The 21,736-nt window shown below is 33.2% G+C and overlaps 1 protein-coding gene across 12 annotated transcripts in view; it reads left to right on the forward strand.

Annotated features, from left to right (window-relative positions):
- VPS54 (VPS54 subunit of GARP complex) overlaps positions 1-21,736 on the forward strand; it is a 93,514-nt gene that overhangs the window by 20,218 nt on the left and 51,560 nt on the right. For 10 of the 12 annotated variants that reach the window (XR_013758958.1, XR_013758959.1, XR_013758960.1 and 7 more), the window contains 6 exons: positions 132-287; positions 1,787-2,028; positions 3,784-3,862; positions 6,653-6,687; positions 9,335-9,466; positions 13,217-13,602. Coding sequence is in view for 8 of the 12 variants with exons in the window: in XM_079109679.1 (XP_078965805.1) it covers positions 152-287; positions 1,787-2,028; positions 3,784-3,862; positions 6,653-6,687; positions 9,335-9,466; positions 13,217-13,602 (1,010 nt within the window). In the remaining 4 variants the exon portion in view is untranslated. Of the gene's footprint in view, positions 1-131; positions 288-1,786; positions 2,029-3,783; positions 3,863-6,652; positions 6,688-9,334; positions 9,467-13,216; positions 13,603-21,736 lie in introns of those variants that run through there. The other 2 variants (XM_079109684.1, XM_079109686.1) reach the window with 2 other exon arrangements.

Raw genomic sequence — 21,736 nt, forward strand, 5'->3', positions numbered from 1 at the left:
CTGCATGCTTACATATGCTTTGAGGGATTTTGAAAAACATTTGTTTTTGAAAGAAAACTTTATGAAATGCACATAACAGATTTGGGTTTGTATGAAGTATCAATTTTTATTTGTTTCTTACTCATTTTTAGTTGAGTGGTGATTTTATGCAATGGCTTCAAGCCACAGTTCTTCACCAGTGCCTCAAGGAAGCAGCAGTGATGTTTTCTTTAAAAAAGAGGTAGATCCAACAAAACACATTCGACCTGTGCAGTCACTGCCAGACGTATGTCCCAAGGAACCCACAGGTAAAGCTTTTTATTTTTTCCTTTTTGAGGATTTTTTACTGATAATTTATACTATCTTTAAATTAGCAGTCATGTTTCATAAAATTACCTGAAAGAGTAGAATTTTTAATATTAAAAATTAAGATAGATAAATAATTTGGAAATAAGTTGATAGTGGAATTGGATTGTAGTCCTTTTCATGAATTGCCATAAAATAAGTTACCTATATCTGCTGAAAAAGTGTTGAAAATGAAAGTTCAGATTGAAAGTTGTTTAGTTAAAACAGTACAATCAGTCCTCATTATTTGCAGATTCTGTATTTGTTTATTCTCCCTAAAATTTATTTGTAACCCCTCAAATCAATACTAGTGGTACTTTTGTGATTATTTGCAGTCTTGAGCTTTGAAAAATTTGAAGCTGGACAATGGTGGTGCACACCTGTAACCTTGTAATCCCAGCAATTGGGAGACTGAGGCAGGAGGATCACAATTTTGAGGCTAGCCTGGGCAACTTAATGAGACTTTGTCTCAAAATAAGAAGATCTGAGTTTGTAGCTCAGTGGTAGAGTGCATAGCGTGTATAAGTCCCTAGGCTCAATCCCCAATACTGAAAAAAAGAAAGAAAAAAAAGAAAAATTTGAGCTGCCTGGATACATGCAGAGAGCAATATTTCATGTTTTGCATTTTTGTGCTTTTTCTTGGTGATTTTACTGTTTAAATCGGCCCCCAGGCATATGCCGAAGTGCCGTCTAGAGTTCATAAACACAAGTAGGCTGTGTTATACCTTATAAGAAAAATGCATGTGTAGAATAAGCTTCATTCAACCATGAGTTATGGTGCTGTTAGCCATGAGTTAAATGTTATTGAATCAGTGCTATATAGTGTAAAGTGTTTTTAAACAGAAACATCCACAAAATGAATTGGTTGATGAAAATGTTGTGACCTGAGGTTCATAAGAACTTAACTCTTTAATTTCCTAGGAGCAGTAGTTCAATATTTGTTAAGTGTTCACAGTGACTTTGTACAAGAAAACTGCTGCAAATAATGAGAATTCACTGCCACAGCAACATTATATCACCTGATTTCAAGTCAAAGAATGTTTGAACCAAGAATGCTTGCCATAGTACAATAGAATAAAGGCCTAGCTCTTAAAAAAAAGAGGGGGGGGGGCGGAGGTCGGTATTTCCAATTTTGAAAAAAATGATAGAGGTATTATAAAGAAAGGAATTAATGATTTTTTTTTTTTTTAACACCTACCCCACCTGGAAACTACAGCCCTCAAATTTTGCATATCCTTTATCTTGTGCATGTTTTTCTTCCTTTTGATAATTAATTGCTTCTGGAAGATGAAGATTATTTAATCAGATTGATTTTTTTTTTTTTTTAAACTAATAATTTACCATGGAAGAGAGCATTTGGTTGGTTTGTGCAAAGTCGATTCTAAGCATTTTTTTTTTTCCTAGGATATATTTGCAAACAACAGAACCAACTTTACCAGGTTTTCTTGTTTACTTTTTGCAGGTGATTCAAATAGTTTATGTGTTACCCCATCTCTAGTTACAGATCAAAATAGATGGACTATATATCATTCCAAAGTAAATCTCCCAGCAGCACTAAATGATCCTAGATTAGCAAAAAGAGAATCTGACTTCTTCACAAAAACATGGGGATTGGACTTTGTGGATACCGAAGTCATACCTTCATTCTACCTCCCACAGATCAACAAGGAACATTTTACAGTATATCAACAGGAAATCTCTCAGGTAATATCTAATCTTAAAATTAGTTATAGTCAGGTAAAAAATAATAGAGTTTTAGTTTGATTTATTGTAAATTTTTGACCAATAATCTTTGAACCTATGATGGTATTATTTTTTATTCATAAAAATACTCCTGTTTTGGGTTATGTTTAATTTTTTTCTTAGATACATTTGTTTTACTGTAGTGAGTTTTCAGAATTACACATCCTTGTTGGTGCTAAGATTAGTATGAAACCTACCCTACCTACCAAGGATAAAATGGTTCTATTAGACCTATAAAATTTAGATCATTTGTGAGATTTAAGAAATTAGGAGTAGCCAGGTGTGATGGCACATTCTGTAATCCCAGAGACTTGGGAGACTGAGGTAAGAGGAGCTCAAGTTCAAAGCCAGCTTCAGCAATTTAGCAAAGCCCTAAGCAATTTAGTAAGACCCTATCTCAAAATAAAAAGGGCCGGGGATGTAGCTAAGTGATTAAGTATCCTGGGTTCAATTCCCAGAACCCCCCCAAAAAAAGGAAGAAATTAGGAGTAGAACGATTCCTGTGACCCTCATTTTTCACAGTTTAGTAGTTAGCTCTAGCAGATTGCCTTAACATATCCAGGCGTAATTATAACTCAGTATGTTGCTTTAAACCTGATCTGAAACAGAAACTGAGGGTAGTGCTGAGTTTGAGATGGCCTATTACTCATTTTTAGATTGTTAGAAAGTGACTATTAGCAATATAATACTAGTTGCCATTTCAGTCTTTTTTACAGGGAATACACACACATATTTTATATTTTTTTGAAATGGGATCTCACTGTGTGGCTTAGAATCTTCTGGGCTCAAGTGATCCTTTTGCCTCAGTCTTCCCAGTAGCCTGGAATATAGGCATGTGCCATTGTACCTGACCCAAAATTCATTTATATTTCTATAAGTAGTCCTTTTTATACTCTTTCATTCACAAGTCTAATTTGAATTTAGCTGATTTTATTTTACTTGATTACTTTTTATGGTTTGGAGATAGGCTAAATGTGGCTTTATATTGGCATTAATGCATATAGTATCTGATTCTTTTTAGGGCTATCATATATGTTTTTATACAGAATCTACAAATTGCAAATTTAAATAAGATGCCATTACATATCTATTAGAATTACAAAAATCCAAAATACTTACAGTGCTAAATATTGTCAAGGACATGGAACAATAGGAACTCTCATTTATTGCTGGTTGGCATGCAAAATGGTGCAGCTTCTTTGGAAAATAGTCTTGTAGTCACTGACACTGAACACTAGTAGCCAAGTGTTTTTTTTTTGTCAACATACTTGCCATTCCCAGGTGTCCTTTCAGTGGCACCTTTGAAAAGATAACAATGTTATAAAGTGGACATTCAGCCTTAGTTCAGAGTGAGATTTTTTTTTTTTTAACTCAAATTGGCAGTGATTAATTTCTGTCTTTTTATCTGGTTTTATGTAGGTTTTGGGGTTTTCTTTCTTGATCTAAAACTAATTATCCCAATTGATTTCTGTTATGTGAATAAAGATTTTCTGTTTGCTTTCTTCATTCCATATATGGAGATTTTACCATAATTAAATAGTTGTTATTTTTATTTAAGTTTAGGGCACTAGTGATTTCATATATTTAAAATTATAGAACTCATTTGCTTTTATTTTAGTATTCTGTTGTGAAAATTTTTATACTTTGAATAATCACATTTCTGTATAGCATTGATTACTTATTTAACTATTGTCTTAACTATTGTCTTTTGATTAGAGAGAGAAGATACATGAGAGATGCAAGAATATTTGTCCTCCTAAAGATACCTTTGACAGGACTCTTTTACATACTCATGGTATGAAAATGTATTATTTGCAGATAGTAAAGCATAGCATAAATATTAATGAACAAAATCTTAATTCTGGAACCTTGGTTGCTGTCATATGTATAATTTTTATTTATAGTAAAATTTTTGTAGCCTATTTTCTAAAAACTTTAAAGAGAAAAATTGAGGGTCTGACATTAATAGCATGGTGCTTTGTATTTTGCTTGTTGCTCAAAAATAGATTCGTTAAGAAATATTCTCAGTCCTGTAGAAGCTGATCTTTTGAATGAGGTTAAAGAAATAAACCAGTCGTTACAGCATTTGTATATTAAACAGTAAGTTTGGTATGGTGGTAAATTTTTACCCCTAACATTACTAACTCAAAAGGCATAGTTGATGATGATTACATGTATTTTAAACTAGTTAGTGTGAAACAGTTATGTGGGGAAAAAACATTCCAGGAAAAGGGAATAGTTTATACAAAGCCATAGAATTGAGAGAACATAACATGTTCAAAGAGTGCAAGAGCCTCGTATGTTTGCTGTACTGAGAGTAAGAGATGCAGCTGAAGCAGTAGGCAGGGGTCAGAAGAGCCTTATATGCTATGCTCAGGAATTTTACTTTTTCTAAAGGCAGTATAGTGCTACAAAATTTTTTTAATCACACATGATCAGATTTATAATTATACTTATCACTGTGAAAACAGTTGTGGCTAATGAATTTTCAGATGATAATAAGACTGGAGGCAATGAGACAGTTGGAGTCTTAAGTGGTAATACAAATGAGAAATGATGCCCCAATAACAGTTACAGTGAAAATGGAAAGGGGATTAGATCTTTGAGAGAGATACCTCAGAAATCTGGATACAGGTTTTAATGGCCAAAATGATTCCAGATTTCTTGTTTGGGCAACTGTCTAGGTGAGAGGTTCAAGTCAACACAAAAGGCAGTATATAGCAGGAGAAATTTTGGAAGCGGTGGAGGCTAATTTGTTGCAGAGTTGCAGTGAAGGACATGTCTGATTGGCAACCTACAGCTCAGGAAAGAGAAATGTAGGATGAAATATAGGTATGATGAACACTATCATAGACAGTGTGCTGGACAATAGTATGGTAGCTGAATCCAAGGGCATGAAAGGGATCAACCAGGGAGGATGTGAATAGTGAGAAGGACTGATGATGGAAAGCTATGAAACTATCATGTTTAAGGAGCAGATAGTAAATAAGGTACTTGTGAAGGAAACAAAAAAGTGGTCAAAGAAGTTGGAAATGAAAGGCCATGAGAGTTTCAGTGAAGTGAGAATGATTAGTCCGCAGTGTGAGAATACTTCAGGGGTAGATCTTTTTGTACACTGAGAAGTCTCTTAGGATTTGGCAGTTAGGGGATGTTAGGGAGAGCATTTGAAATGGAGTAGTGGTTACAAAAACTACTATCTCTTGAGTCCAAGAGAAAGAAATACGACTACTGGTAGAGATATGGAAAGTTTGAGATAGGGCATTGATTAGAGAGAACAGAGTGAAAGAATGTGTTTTTAAGGCCAGGACTAGCAAGAGAGGCATTACATAGCTCCTAACATGAGTACTTTACATTTTGTACCTTAGTTGGCTCCCTTGCTTCAACCTAGTCCTAGCCCTGAGGTTTTATCTTTTTCTTTTTCTTTTTAAATGGAAGAGAACTGAGCATAATTATATGCAGAGATATAAGAATTAATAGCAGCAAAGAAGTTGAAGATATGGAAGGGAGGGTAATTGATGAAGAAAGCTCATAGAAAAAGCAGGAGGAGATGGAGTCCAAGTATAGAAAAGCAGGAGGAGATGGAGTCCAAGTATAGAAAAGTTAATTTTGGGAATGAAAGGGGACCATGCACAGTAGCCTATAATCCCAGCAACTCAGGAGGCTGAGTCAGGAGGATCACAAGTTCAAGACTAGCTTCGGTAACATAGCAAGGCCCCAAGCAACTTAGACCCTGTCTCAAATGAAAAAATAAAAAGGGTACCACCCTGAGTTCAGTCCCTGGTACAGAATAAAAAGGCAGGGTACTTCATAGTTGGATGAAAGTAGTTTCCTTTGTAAATAAGTTTGTAGGTGATACAAATGAAGATGTCTGAGAAGAAAATTAATATGGTATAGAAAAGTAGTCCTGCTAGGTGTGGTGGCACATGTCTGTAATCCCAGTGGCTTGGGAGGCTGAGGCAGGAGGATCTCGAGTTCAAAATCAGCCTCAGCAACTTACTGAGGCCCTAAGCAACTCAGTGAGACCCTGTCTCTAAGTAAAATACAAAAAAGGGGAGAGGGATATGGCTCAGTGGTTAAGTGCCTCCAGGTTCAATTCCTGTAACCCTGCCCTGTCCCCCCCCCCCCCAAAAAAAGGTAGTCTTTGATCATAAGTTCTGGATGGGAGGGTGGATATTTTAAATGATAAAAAACAATATTTCTGTTGTAGAATTTAATTCATTTTCTAAAACTACAAAACCTACCATACTTAATTTTACCAAAACTTAATATGAGAGCATCAACCTTTCTCTGCCATTTCAAAAAAGAATTTGAAATGTATTATTCAGCTGAATGTTTGATTATAAATTTTTGCTGCTAAATCTTTGATTCAAATTATTTGGAACATGTGTTTTACTCAGTGCTTTACCTACTTGCCTATTAAGTAGACATGGTAGGTTGATTGATAGATACTTGATGAAGGAAGAGACCTAAGTAGTTATTTGGTTGTGACTCAGTACAACACTGAATCTGTCAAAATATATTTTATGAAGGTAAAATGAAAACAAGTTTAAAAAAATCATATTTTTCCGTTTTCTTTTTTTCATAGATAAATCCAGGACAGATCTGGAGCAAGTACCTAAGGTAAAAGCATAAAAATGAGAGTACCGCTTTTTAACTTAAGGTCTTTAATTTTGACTATTAAGAAGCTTTCATTTGGCTGTTTTTTGACAGTTGGGCCACTTTGCCTCTTTTGGGACTTTGTTGCACCACTTTTCTTGTTTCTTACTCTCTCTCTCTCTTTTTTTTTTTTTTTAATGAAAAATATATTTGACTAAAGTTGTATATATTTATGGTATTCTTTTCTCTTTTGCATCATGAATTTCTACCTCATCAGTGGAACCTATAAATTTGTCCAAGTCTATTCTGAAAAATAATTTTGTTGAATTTGCTACCCCTACAAATTATTAAGAGATTTTCTTTGTGTGATAAATTTTGTAGATTTGTGTAATGGGTACATTATTTTCTGGAAAGAGTCCATTGCTTCCATCAGGTTCTCAAAAGAGGCCTGTGACAATTGCTTTTAAGGATGAGAAAAAAAAATGAACAACGGAAAAAGGAATAGGGTGATAATTTTTAAAGTTCTTTGACTTCTATAAAATAAAATCAATACTCTGTCATTTAAAGGCCTTCAAGATTTGCTTCCATCAGTCATACTGCTAACTTTTGCCTACTAATTTTTACATATTTTTAATTTCTGCCAGACTGTTTTTGGCTTGCTCTGTTTTCCTTGCACTGTTCCCTCAGTCTGGAGGAATTTTTCCTCCTCTTTCCATACCTACTTCTGTAGTTTTCAGCTAAAATGGCAACTTTGTATAATTTCTTGTTCTTCTCAAGTAAAGAAAATTGACCCCTTTGCCAAATTCCCATAACATTTTATCTAGGACCCCCTCCCTAGATACTCTTTTCTTTGCAGGATATTTATACATTTGTCCCTCAGGGTCCCTCATATATTGAATATAACCGACATATATCTTCCTGTAATCTTTAAATCATCTCTAGATTACATATAATACCTAATACAGTATAAATAGTTGTTATGCTTTATTGTTTAGTGATAATGACAAAGAAAAAAAGGCTATACACGTTCAGTACAGATGCATTTTCAACTATTCTTGATCTTCATTTCGTTGAATTTGCTAATGTGGTATCCAGGGATATAGAGGGTCAATTGTATGTGTATTTTATCACATTCTTTGGCCTGAAGATCCTTGAGCTAAGGATCTGTGTAGTAATTTATCTTTGTTTCTCCCTGTGCTTAACATAAGGGACAACTGCTAGATATTTATTGAATTAAAAAATACTTTTTTTTATTTAATATTTTTTTAGTTGTCAATGAACCTTTATTTATTTATTTACATGCGGTGCTGAGAATTGAACCCAGTGCCTCACACATGTCAGGCAAGTGCTCTACCACTGAGCCACAACCTCAGGCCAATAAATACTTTTAATTATAATACTAAAGCAGGGATTAGAAAATTTACTCCTGTCTCTGATTAGATTTTCCCTGTCACAATCATGCTAGTTTTTTGAGTATTTGTGAAATGAATCAGTAGATTAGATACAGCAAAGATATTAATAAATTGGTTAAATTATGTTTGGTGCCTGGTGTTAGGGATACAATGACTAATGAGCTATAAATCGAACCTTATAGGAACATAGATCTCTGGGCAGAGATATACATCTTACTTTGTGTACATGTTTATGCTGTGTTCAGAGGTGGGGTGATTAATCTGTGTCATACACAGATATATTTGCTCTTTTGATTGGTTCATGTTCTCCAAGGAGATAGGCAAGAAAGGGTGTTCTAGGCCAAAGGAAGCACAAAGATACTTAGGCATAGGAAGATATGGAAAGTTTTTGAGTACTGTTAGAATGTACTGTGTAAGTAGTGAAGGGGATTGACAAAGTACAAAGAACTATTTGGGTTTTTTTTTTTTTTAAATAAGATGAATTTTAGACACCATTTTTAATTGGTCTGTGGGTCTTGGGAATACACTGAGAGTTTTAAACAGGGAAGTTAATACAATTGATATTTTAAAAGGGTACTTTTGATAGTAATACAGGAGATAGATAAGGGAGGGACATCAGTTATGTAGCTACTTAATGTAAACCAGAGAAAATGAAGAGCTGAACTGATATGCTAAGGAGACAGAGGAGAGAAGGGTTTCATTGGATATTTAGGAAATTCAATTGGTAAGTCTTATTGAGTAGCTGGATATTGTGTGGAAAGGAAAAGAACAGTCTTTGTAGAATTGAATTTTAGTTTTAAAGTTGAGTGTGTTTATTCTAAAAACTAATTTTGAAAAAAAAATTGCACAGGAGAAAATAGAAATAAAATTAGAAAAATTGAAAGAAATAAGAGAAATGGATATATTACATTAAAAAATTATTGGGGGAAATCATATGGACCTTTTAGGTATGGTACCTCCCTTTGTTATATCCCTAGTGGGACTGTATTAGTGACTTTGATCATGTGGTAATGGAATGACTATCGCCATTGATAAAGGCAAACAAACAAGCATTATCTTTTTATGAGCATTTTAAACTTGTTGAAACATTGTGTATATATTCTGACCAGATTTTTTTGGTAAATATTCAGCCTATTATCGTTTGCTTTTTCTGTTCATGCTCAAGATCCAAGTTGATTTTTGCTTAGTGGTCTTATAATGTTAGAAGGGATAACAAAGAAAATGTTCATCTAATTGAGGAAAATGCTTTCTTTTAATAGATTTTTATGAAACCAGATTTTGCCTTGGATGATTCCTTAACTTTTAATTCAGTTTTACCATGGTCTCATTTTAATACTGCTGGTGGAAAAGGAAATCGTGATGCAGCTTCCTCAAAGTTGCTTCAAGAAAAGGTAATTTCTCTTTTCCCATGTAGCATCTTTATTTTGGGTAAGTGGTACTGTTTATGAATTCAGATTAAGTTACTTAGTAAACTCTGCTTCTTTTATCTGTAATGCTGGGTGTCAAACCTTGAATGTTGCACATACTAGGAAAGTTCATTTTTGTTGTTACTGTTAACATAGGCCTTTTTGTCTTAACTGATAAACTAATAGCATTTGGGTTCATTGGAATAAAAGTTATGCTTGTGGAAAAGGACACACTTCCTATTTATTTGCTTTTCTTCTGAAATAGTAGTCACGGAATTTTAATGGAAAGGATATGTTAGATGACACAGTGAATGAAATTGCTTGCATTTATCCCAAATGGTTATTATGTATCCGCTAAATTTTTCAGAATGATTTAAAGTACAGAAACCTACTTTTCCTGAGGTACTATTTTTTTTCCTCATTTTCATCATAAGGATGATTATTTTGAAGCAGAATGTCTTAGTTTAAAAAAATACAATATTCCTATTGTAATTCTAGCTTTACAAAAGCCTTTCCTTTTGCATATTAGTAATTAATTGGTTTTTAAGTTTTTTAGTATTCTGTATTTCAGAAATCAACATCTTGAAAGTCATTTAAAAAAATTAGAACTTTAAACATAACCTATTAAGTATTTCTAAAACTTGAATGCTTGTAAAAACTTTTGACCTCTTCTTTCTGAGCACTTGGTTTAGACCTTTCTTGAACTGATTCTTAAAATGAGAAACCACTTTGTTTCACTGTAGAGACATTGCTTGACAGTCCGAAAGTTTTTCTAGGGAAGGTCCATTCCTCCTCAGTAACTGAAGAAAAGACTTAACTTGGGGAGAAGAAGAAAAGAAATGTGGGAAAAGAATCGTGAATATTTCTTTTTCACAATTAAAAATGAAAATGAGCTCAGTTTTTCTTTGACAACATTTTACCAATAAAGGTTTTCTTTTGAGTAGGAAATTCATAAATCTGATGAAAGTGCTGGATTTACTGACACGAGCTTACTCCCAGACTGAGTTTTTACAGTCCCAAGTCTATTCCCTAGTAGAATATAACCTTAACACCAATAACAAATGTCAATAAAAATCTCAATCTACACAGATACTTTTAGGAATACTTTAAACATTGTTTCTTTCAAGCATTTGTTGAAATATTTGTATTTCATAAATATTTATATTTCCTAATATTTGTGAAAGTATTATGCCTTTGAAAAGAGTAGATCAGTGGATTTCCAAAAACCTTTGAAATTGAAATGAAATATTTTTCTCATCCTGAGTGTTTAAAGTGGCTAAAGTAATGGAAACATTTTAAAATTTGTGCATCATAGAACCAGGTTTGCAGTATTTACATTCTGACTCCTTTTCATTCTGCTCTGTTGTTAGGAGTGGAAGACAATTCTAAGACAGCATTTTCAAGCTCCCATTATGGACGACAGTTGATTTATCTTGCTAGATTTACAGAGGAGGTGCTACAACCAGAATTAAAGAAATCTGGATCCTATATTGTGCTACCCAAAGTGCTGGTCTGTGATGAGATAAGGAGTTTTCACCAGAATGCAAATCACATTGTTTTCTTTATTAAGAATCTTCCTATTAAGCAAAAATGACTGGGGATGCAGTTTAGTGGTAGAGCACTTGCCTAGTATGTGTGAGATCCCAAGTTCAAGCCCTTGAACAAAAACGATGATGATGATGATGATGATGATGAGTGCTTACTGATATAGTTGATTTGCATTCTGGCAAAGTTCCTTATTTTATCATGAATCTGTGAAATAGTCTAAGATTGGCAGCAGCATATAAACCACAATCTGAGTAGCACTGTCCTAAAGGAGCTATGCAAAATGGATTTATTCTTCTGAAAATTGAGTCTGCTTGAACTTGTAGTTTACCCTTCTACATTCATGCTCATGTTACTTTTTTAGGTAAATAAATGAACAGCTCTATTGGAGATGAAAAGAACAAGAGTCAAAGAGCTTAAACCCAAGACGTAATCTATGGAAATTTTCTTGTCTGCAATCTATTGAATATTATAATAGATTACTAAAAGAATGTTATTGAAGATATAAGTGATACTGTTTTAAGGAAATAGTCTTGGTTACTAAATAATTTCTTCTAATTATTTAAATCCTAAATGTTGGAGTTGATCAATCTTTTAATGCTAAGAGATATTCAGAGATAGTATCTAGAGTCTGAACCATAATTTAAAAAAACTAAAAGTTAAAAAAAAAAGTAGGAGAGGGGCCTTGGGTTGTGGCTCAGTGGTAATGCACTTGCCTAGTGCATGTGGGGCACTGAGTTTGATCCTCAGCACCACATAAAAATAAATAAATTAAAGGCATGCAGTCCATCTACAACTACACGATATATATATGTATTTTTTTTAAATGGGAGAGATGGGGCTGGGACTGTAGCTCAGTGGCAAAGTGCTCGCCTAGCATGTATGAGTCTCTGGTTTCAATCCTCAACATCACATAAAAATAAGGCATGCTGTCCATCTACAACTACAAAAAAATAAAAAATAAAATCAATTAAAAAAAAAGGAAGAAAAATGGAATGATAATATAGCCCAAAAGGCACATGCAGCTAGAAAGCAAGAAAGGACAAATTAAGTTTTAGACCAAAATTTGAAATTTCTAAAGCATGTTTAATATATGACTTAGAAACATAGTGTTAAAATATACATGAGCTAAGTGTTTAAGGAATTTGTTAATCTTTTAGGAGAACAGTGTATTGAAAACAAAAATTTTACAAATTGATAGAAGAATCATTTTGAAATGTAAAATAAACCTTGGAAAAAGATCCAGGGAGAGATAGTAGCCAAATTAGTTGTTATATTGTATATTGTGTGCATGTATGAATGTGTAACTGATCCTATCAGTATATACAGTTAGAATTTCGTCAATAAAAATGTGAGGGAGGGGGGAAGGAAAAAGATCCAAGCCAGGGCTGCACTTGTAGCTCAGTGATTGAGTGCTTGCCCAGCATGTGTGAGGCACTGGGTTTGATTCTCAACACCACATAAAAATAAGAGTCCATCAACAACTGAAAAAAAAAAAAAATTAAAAATAAAATGATCCAAACCAATTCTGATATTTTCTATAATTTGTGTCTGAATTGCCAATCTGTCTTTCATGGATTTTTTAGCATTTTGAAGCAGCGTGATATAGTAGAAAGGGCTTCAGTTTTAGAATCTGACAGACTTGAGTTCGTCTTTAGTTGTTTCGCCACTTCCTGATTACATGCTTTAATGATTTAATGTCTCTGGGTTTCCTCATCTGTAAAATAAGAATAATTATATCCAAATGTTATTCAAATTAGAAAAACTAGGAAAATACCTTTTCCTAATACACAGAAGGAAATCAGTCAATGGAAACTATATATCATTTAATTAGATACATGTGATATTTATGAATATCATCTTTTCTCAAATCTTACAACTCCTAAACCTAGAATTATAACCTGAGATAGTTTTGGGGTACTCTTATTTTTAAGAGTGTTTGGTGGGTTGTGTTTGGGAGGAGCAGAGAAAAGTAAATTGCCTGCTTTTTCATATTCATTTATTATTATTCTTATTATTATTCACTTTGATCTCTTCATCATGTTGTGCCTGATTCCAAGGATCCAATAATCAAAGAATTCACACCATGGAATTGAAAATACATGTGGAAATCTTTTATTATTTTCATTTTCAAAAAGTATTTGGATACTTACAATACTCCATAATTTTTTTTTCCTTCCCTTTTAAAAGCTGAGCCATTATCTGGACATTGTGGAAGTAAACATTGCTCACCAGATCTCTCTACGTTCAGAAGCATTTTTTCATGCAATGACCTCTCAACATGAATTGCAGGACTACCTCAAGAAAACTTCCCAAGCTGTAAAAATGCTTCGAGATAAAATTGCACAGATTGATAAAGTAATGTGTGAAGGATCACTACACATTTTAAGACTGGCACTTACCAGAAATAATTGTGTTAAAGTATACAATAAACTGAAGTTAATGGCCACTGTACACCAAACTCAGCCTACAGTGCAGGTGTTATTATCAACTTCTGAATTTGTTGGAGCATTGGACTTAATAGCAACAACACAGGAGGTTCTACAGCAGGAACTTCAGGGCATTCACAGCTTTCGGTATGTCTATTAAGCCATTAGAAATAATATGAGAAAACATTAAAGGATAAATATTAGCATGTAATGTTAAAAGTGTGAATGTATTCAGAGTAAAATGTATATATTTTTCTTCATATCAATTTGTTACTCTGATTTTAGGTATCCGCAAACCAAAAACCATAAGGAATAGTATTTACAGAGACATTTTGATAAGCAAACTTAAAATTTCTTTATTTTTTATAATTTTTTAAAATATTGTTTCAGTTGTCAATGGATCTTTTATTTTTTAATTTATATATGGTGTTGAGTATTGAACCCAGGGCCTCACACATGTCATGCAAGTGCTCTACCACTGAGCCACAACTCCAGCCCCACAAACTTAAAATTTCTAGTAGAAAAAATAAGTAAAAGACCAGTCACAACGATGAAAATAATATTTTGAAAATATTGAAGTGCTTTGTTTCAAGATAGTACATGAAGGTGGAGAGGTGAATATCAGTATGTTTAAAATTAATTTTTAAAAAGCTTTTTAAATAGTTTTTTGTTGCTGGATTTGTTTTTTGTGTTACTATTGAACTCATGGACCCTCTAACATTGAGCTATATTCCTAACCTTTTTTATTTATCACTGAAATTGCCCAGGGTGGTCTTGAATTTTTAATCCTCCTGCCTCAACCTCCCACGTTGTGAGATTACAGGTATGCACCAGTGTTCCTGGCTTTTAATGAGTGTTTTTTATTTTAAAATTTTGTTTTTAGTTGTAGATGAACCCAATACCTTTATGTATTTATGTGGTTCTGAGGATTGAAGCCATTGCCTTACCCACGAGAGGCAAGCACTCTACCACTGAGCTATAACCCCTGCCCTTAATGGGTTTTAAATTGAATAATTATGTGTGTGTGTTTTTTTTTTTTCTTGGCAGTATTGGGGATTGAACCCATGGGTATTCAACCTCTGAGTTACATCCCCAGCCCTTTTTATTCTGAGACAGAGTCTCACAGAGTTTCTGAGGTGACCTTGAACTTGCAGTCCTCCTCCCTAGCCTCTGAAGTCCCTGGGGTTATAGGCATGCACCACTAATTTTAAGTCTGTTTTTCATGTTGCCAGAAATACCATGAGGTGATGAGAAAGACCCAGCTTTTTCTAGGTTTTTACTTTGAAGATACTTTTAAGAGGCTGGGGTTATAGCTTAGTGGTAGAGTGCTTGCCTAGCATGTGTGAGGTACTGGGTTCAATTCTCAGCACCAATATAAACAAAGTAAAGGTCCACTGACAACTGAAAAAAAAAAAAAAATATATATATATATATATACACATATATATAAATACCTTTAAGAAAAAAATTTGATTTTGAATTTACACATAGGAAAAAATACCTTTAAGATTCGGGTTTTAGATACTATGAGAAGTTGTCAGGTTTTTCCTATAGACAAATTAGAAGTCATCAAAATTTTATTGAGTCAAGCAGATGTCCATTGTTGTAGAAGGTCCTAGATTCTGGAAAATCCATCCAAACTGGTACTAAGTGGCTACAGATAAGTTTTATAGAGGATGTGCTCTATAACTTAATATATTAATATATATAACTTAGTATATTCCAGAAAAGATTGCTTCAAAGTAACTTTAAATTCAGTTATAAATTCTTACTGACCAAGGTTATATAGTTGGAATATATATTTAGAAAGCATTTTTTAAACTTAGGCCAAATTTAAATAGTTGATTTATTTTATTTAAGAATTTGAGTCAAGTGAGCACCTATTACAGGTCAGGCATATAATAATGCATCTGTAGGCAGAATACTGGATCTGTAGTCATGAACAAAGCTGAGATATTTTCTGCTTTGACATTTTCTACATTTTGGCAGCAGGAGGGAGACAGACACATTACTGAGCACTAATAATGCAATACAGTACAATATATTGATGAACCTATAGAGATTGCTGCAAAGCTCTAATTTTAGAGTGGAACCTAATCCAGAATTATACAGAAGATTTGAGTCACAAACCTCTTAGGGAATTTATTGAAAGGTATAAAAAAAAAAGACTTTTCCTAAGAGCATCTGTATATAAAATTTTTACAATCAATTTTGGGAAATTCATCCTTCGAAGACTACTTTGACTTCACAGCCCAAAACCCAAGGTGACTAAAGGATTTCTAATTTCCCTTTCACCTCTGAATTTAAAATCTTTCTCTCTTTGTAATATGTGTGTGATATTTTTTTAAATCAGTGAGTAATCAGTTTTATCATTACTTTAGAAAAATAGACTTCTATAATGAAAAAAGCTGTTTTTCACTTGTTGCTTGCTCTATAATACTGTGTTGATAAATATTGTTGTCAGTATCCTCTGGATAGTATGGAGCTGAGAAATAGAATCAAAGGTTGAATGCTTGTTTGCTAAACACAGTTTCTGAACCAGTTCTTATTTTTGTCCCAAACATAGTTTTGTTTTCCTTGATAAAAGGAAATAAAAGGTCATATAGTTTTACTTCCTTGATTTATAAATTTGCTTAATAGAAGTATAGTTATACAAAGCTATTTGGGAAAAATTTTAAGAACAGAGTTGGATATTTATTACTGATAGTTTATGATTTATTGGACTACAGAATGAAAATTTTATAATTGCGTCTTTATTCTGAGTTCAAGAGCTTATATTTATTGATTGAATAATTGAATGAATGAATGAAGTTCTGGAATTCAAACCCAGGGCCTTGCTCATGCTAAGCACCTATTCATTACTAAGCTATATCCCTAGCCCTTCTTCCTTTCTTCCTTCCCCCTTTTCTTCCCTCCTTTCCTCCATCCCTTTCTCCTTCCTTCCCTTCAAGAATTTTTTATTTTCCTTGGAACCTACACATATAAAGAATGTTGATTCTTCATGTAAAACGTTTCTGTAAAGCTGCTGATCAAATGATGGTTCCGTTATGGTTATAACTGTATAAAAGTTTGGTATTAGAACTTGACTTTTTCTTTGTACCTTAACTCAAAGGACAGAATATCTTCATTTAAACACATACATACATACACACACACACACACACACACACACACAATTTTAGGGCTGGGGTTTAGCTCAGTGGACAAGCCCTTGCACAACATGCATCTCTGTAAAGCTGCCTCAAATGTCAGTTTCAAATAACTATATAAACATCTAATATCAGAACTTGACACTCTAACTTTAGATAAACATCTCCATGTACAAATGATTTTTTAAAAAATGTATTCTAAAAACATTTTTTTGAATGAAGGAAGAATACTGACTCATACTTGAAGTATTTTAAAATGGGGTTATTGTGGGGCTAGGGCTGTGGCTTAGTGGCAAGGTGCTTGCCTAGCAAGTATGAGGCACTGGGTTTGATTATCAGCACTGCATATAAATAAATAAATTAATTAGGTCTAATGAGAACTAAAAGAATAAAATAATAAAATGGGGTTATTGTGATACAGATTTTTTTAGATTTCTGTCAAATTCTATATGATGATTTCCTTCATATTATCTTTTCTTTTGCTATAATGTTGTTAAATATCAACATTTTCTTGGATAGCATCACAGATATTTTACAGGTCATTTAACCTTATTTGGAAACAAAAGAATTAGTTCTGGATCATTTATATTTTTATTTACTCAATGAGGAGGAACGTGTAGTATAGGTTTCTTGTCTACTATAAGTAGTAGTGACATAAACTGTTTTCTTTTGTTTACTAAAATAATTATGCTCTCCTCATAGGGATAAAAGGTATTCTACTTGCATTTCACCTGCCCTTTTTTTTTTTTTTTTTTTTTTTTTCTCCTTCATACGTGAAACCAAATTTTAGCAATTTTGGCAGGGCTTATCTTAGAAAAGATAGGAAATCTTTCCCTTAGTAGAACCACCAAAGAACTCTGTTGGATTAAATTAATAGTCTATTTTATGAATCTTAGTCAATGTTTTGCTTTTGAATGTCTTTGTGTATTGATTTAAAAGAAAACTTTTATACCAAGATCTTCTAATGATCAAATTACCATAAATACAAATCTTTTTTTTAATTTGTATGTGTTTGTATACCATTTTTCTGTGTTTCTTCTAGTTCAGTGGTCGTAAATAATGCTTATGAATGTTTTCTTTATTCTCATTTTTTGTTGTAGTTTTTGACCTTAAAATTATTTTCTGTGTAAGTTTTGGTTTTTGACTTTTGAATTTCAGAACACACTATTTGTATTCTCTAAGGAAATCTTAAAACATTCTACTGCAGTTTATTGTCCTTTATGTGTGTTTGTTTTTAAGTCTTTTCCTTTGGGCTTCAAATGTCTTGGACAAGAGCTATATCATGCACCTTAATACGTATTTTTGAAATCTGTGAATATATTAGCCAATATATTAGCAAATGTATTTGGGTACTTTGTACCATGTTCTTTTTTTTTTTTTTTTTTGGCAATACTAGGGATTGAAACTAGAGCTTTGTGCCTGCCACCTTAGCACTCTACCACTGAGCTACACCCCCAGTCCTTTTTATTTTATTTCGAGAATAGGGCCACGATATATTGTTCAGACTGGCTTCTAATTTGCCATCCTTCTGCCTGAGTAGTTGACTTTACCAGTTACATCCCCAGACTCCCCACCACCTTTTTTTTTTTTTTTTTTTAATGAAAAATATTCAGAGTTAATTATAGGCTCCCACTTATGATTTCATCTTCAGTTGAGTTTTTTTTTTGTTACCAAGGATTACGTTTAACCACTGAGCCATATACTCACCTCCCCACCTCTTTTATAAATTTTTATTTTTGAGACAGTGTCTTAGTAAGTTGTTTAGGGCCTTACTAATATGTTGAGGCTGGCTTTGAACTTCAGATCCTCTTGCCTTGGCCTCCTGAGTCACTGGGATTACAAGTCCATGCTTCCATACCCAGCAATATTTTTTAATATTGATTATATCAAAAGATATTCAGCCTGAATTTTATCCTGAAATAATCTCTTAAATTTAAATTTCAAACACTATAGTAAGAAAACATTCACATTATATGCTTTGGTCTTAAGCCAAGAGATCAATTTTTGCTGATTGATAAAAGTAGAATTACTGAAATGTTTATTGATAGGTTTCTCTAATAAAAACAGCACAAAGGTAGTCACAAATATAAAGAGGATAATTAGAACAAGGAAGACTAGAAGAATCTTGTCAAACATAGTTCTGGATTTTGTGTATAAGGATTTGTTTGAACAAATCTGTGTATGTGTGTGATCAGGTGCCTGCAGTGTTGTAACATATTTGTCAATATCGAGGTTTGTATCTCTTCTTGGTTGTTAATCAAAATTTAAGAATGCATAAAAATGAAACTACTCAAGTTATTTAAGATGATAGCTGAGATCAACTATAACCTTACATTTGAGAAGTTATGCTGAAATGACAAAGAATTTCATTATTTTGATGCTCAGATGTTAGTAGATGTAATTATGTGGGTTTCCTGCCATAATCCTTTCAGTCAATTTGTTGAAGACCTACCCAGAGGTAACACCTGAGAGTTAACTTCCAAGCTGTGGTAAAAAGGAATCTGATTTTCTTGAAAACAACCTGAAGAGCAAACCATGTTGACATTATATGTAAATTTATTTATTTTTATTTTTAAAAATATTTTTAGATGTTGATAGAACTTTATTTTATGCATTTATCTATATGTGGTACTGAGAATTGAACCCAGTGCCTCACACATGCTAGGCAAGTACTCTACCACTGAGCCACAACCCCAGCCCCTGTATATTTATATCTTACCTCATTGCTGTTCTTTGTGTGTATATATACACACACACATATATATATCTATATATAGAGATATATATATACATGCATGATACACACACACACACATATACATGTATAAACTTGTGATTCTCTTGCCTCAGGCTCCCAAGTTGCTGGGATTACAGGTATATACCACTGCACCTGGCTTCAATATGTACTTTAGGTAGAAGAATTTTTTTTTTATTGTAAACAAATGGGATACATGTTGTTTCTCTGTTTATACATGGAGTCAAGGCATACCATTTGTGTAATCATGTAATCATAAATTTACATAGGGTAATGTTGTTTGATTTATTGTTATTTTCTTTCCCTTCCCCCCTACCCCTTCCACCCCTCTTTTCCCTCTATACAGTCCTTTCTTTCTCCATTCTTACCACCCCCTTATCTCTAACCCTAAACCTAACCCTAAGCCTAATGCTAACCTTTCCCACCCCCCATTATATGTCCTCATCCACTTATCAGCGAGATCATTCGTCCTTTAGTTTTTTGAGATTGGCTTATCTCACAGCATGATATTCTCCAATTTCATCCATTTGCCTGCAAATGCCATAATTTTATCATTGGAAGAAGGATTTTTAAGAAAGTAAAATCATTTACATTTTTGAATAGCTGGTCAATGTTCGAATTTCCCTGTTTGTCTCAAAATTCTTGTTAACAGTTTGTTGGAATCAGGATCCAAATAATATCTGTACAGTGTAATGTCTCAAGTGTCTTTTGATGTGTAGTTCTACATTCTTATTTTCTCCTCTTCCAAATGTTGAAGAACTTGGGTTATTTGTCTTGCACACTGTCTGGATTTTGCCAACTATGTCCCCATATTGCACATGTTCTTCTACCTGTTTTCTGTATTTGGAAGTTATATTTAAAGGCTTGATTAGATTTCAGTGTTTTACTTTCTGATAGGAGTACCTAATATGTAGTGTTGTATATTCAGCCAATAATCATGTATTTGGTTTTATTTCATTTTATTATTAGATGCCATGTGATGTTTATTGCCTAGATTTATCATTCATTATGGGTTATTAGTGATTTTTCCCTGTAACAATTACAGTTGACTCTTAAACAACATATGTTTGAATTTTGTGGGGCCAATTACATGGAGGGTTTTATTCTTTTTTTTTTTTTTTATTGTGATTTGTGACAGTTTGAGAAAACTCAAGGTTCTGTGTAGCCTAGATGTACCAAAAAAATTTTAAAAATGCTAAGCATGTGGTGAATGTGTTAAATATATGTAGAAAATAGTCTTTTATCATTTATTACCCTAAATATACACGATTCTATCAGAAGAACTTAAAAGTCAAAATTTATGGACATGAACATACTACATGGCACCAGTAACAGTTAAAGGAAATGTAAACAAATGTAAAGATGCAGTATTTAATTCTAAGTGTATAAAATTAATTATAACAATACTATAAGAACACAGTGGCAGCCTCCTATTGCTGTTGTGGTGAGCTCAAGTGTTGCAAGTGTCCTTTTAAAACACTGTAACTATAATCATCTCCATGTCTGCAATCTTTTCTCTCCAGTAAATTGATTATCAAGTGATCTGTCAGTGGTTCTTATGTAATTTTCACTGTATTTAGTATATATAATATAGAAAATGCGTGTTAATAGGCAGTTTATGTTATTGGTAATATTTCTGATTAATAGCAGGCTATCAGTAGTTAATTTTTAGGAAGTCAAAAGTTATAGATTTTTGGCCAGACATGGTGGTACATGCCTGTAATCAAGTGACTTGCAAGGTTTAAGCAGTAGGATCATAAGTTTGAGGCCATCCTCAGCAACTTAGCAGGGCCCTAAGCAACTTAGTGAGACCCTTTCTTAAAATAAAAAATAAAAAAGGGCTGGGAATGTGGGTAGAACATCCTAGTTTCATCCCCAGTACTCTCCCCACCCCCAAATAGAGGTTTTTGAGTTTTTTTATTGTGTGGTTGGGGGTGACTCCTAAGCCCCTAAGTTAGTTATTCAAATGTCCACTGTATTTGGTTACCCTGAATAATAGATCTTATAAGAATTGGCTGGAGAAATGATAGATTTCTTTACTAGCAGTTGGTAAAATAACGAATTGAAAATTTAGCATCATCCAAAGGTGATCCAAAGGTGACTGATGAATTTTTAAAAATTATTATAAATACATGGATTTATATGCATTTGAAGCATTTAAATCTTATGTTGTTTTTATTTTTATAGAGGCGTAAATTGTCCTAAGTTCTACATGTTCATTCTTGAGTCCTTTTGACATGATTCCATAAGTCCTTTGGTGGCTTTCTTGCTTGGTGCTTTGACAACATATTCATATTATACATTTTCTGTCACAAACTGGTAATTTGCCATTGTTCTATCTTCTCTAAGAAGGTTTAGTTTCTTTTAGTGGGAAAGC

This window comes from Sciurus vulgaris, assembly GCF_902686455.1.
Source record: "Sciurus vulgaris genome assembly, chromosome: 14".
NCBI lineage: Eukaryota > Metazoa > Chordata > Mammalia > Rodentia > Sciuridae > Sciurus > Sciurus vulgaris.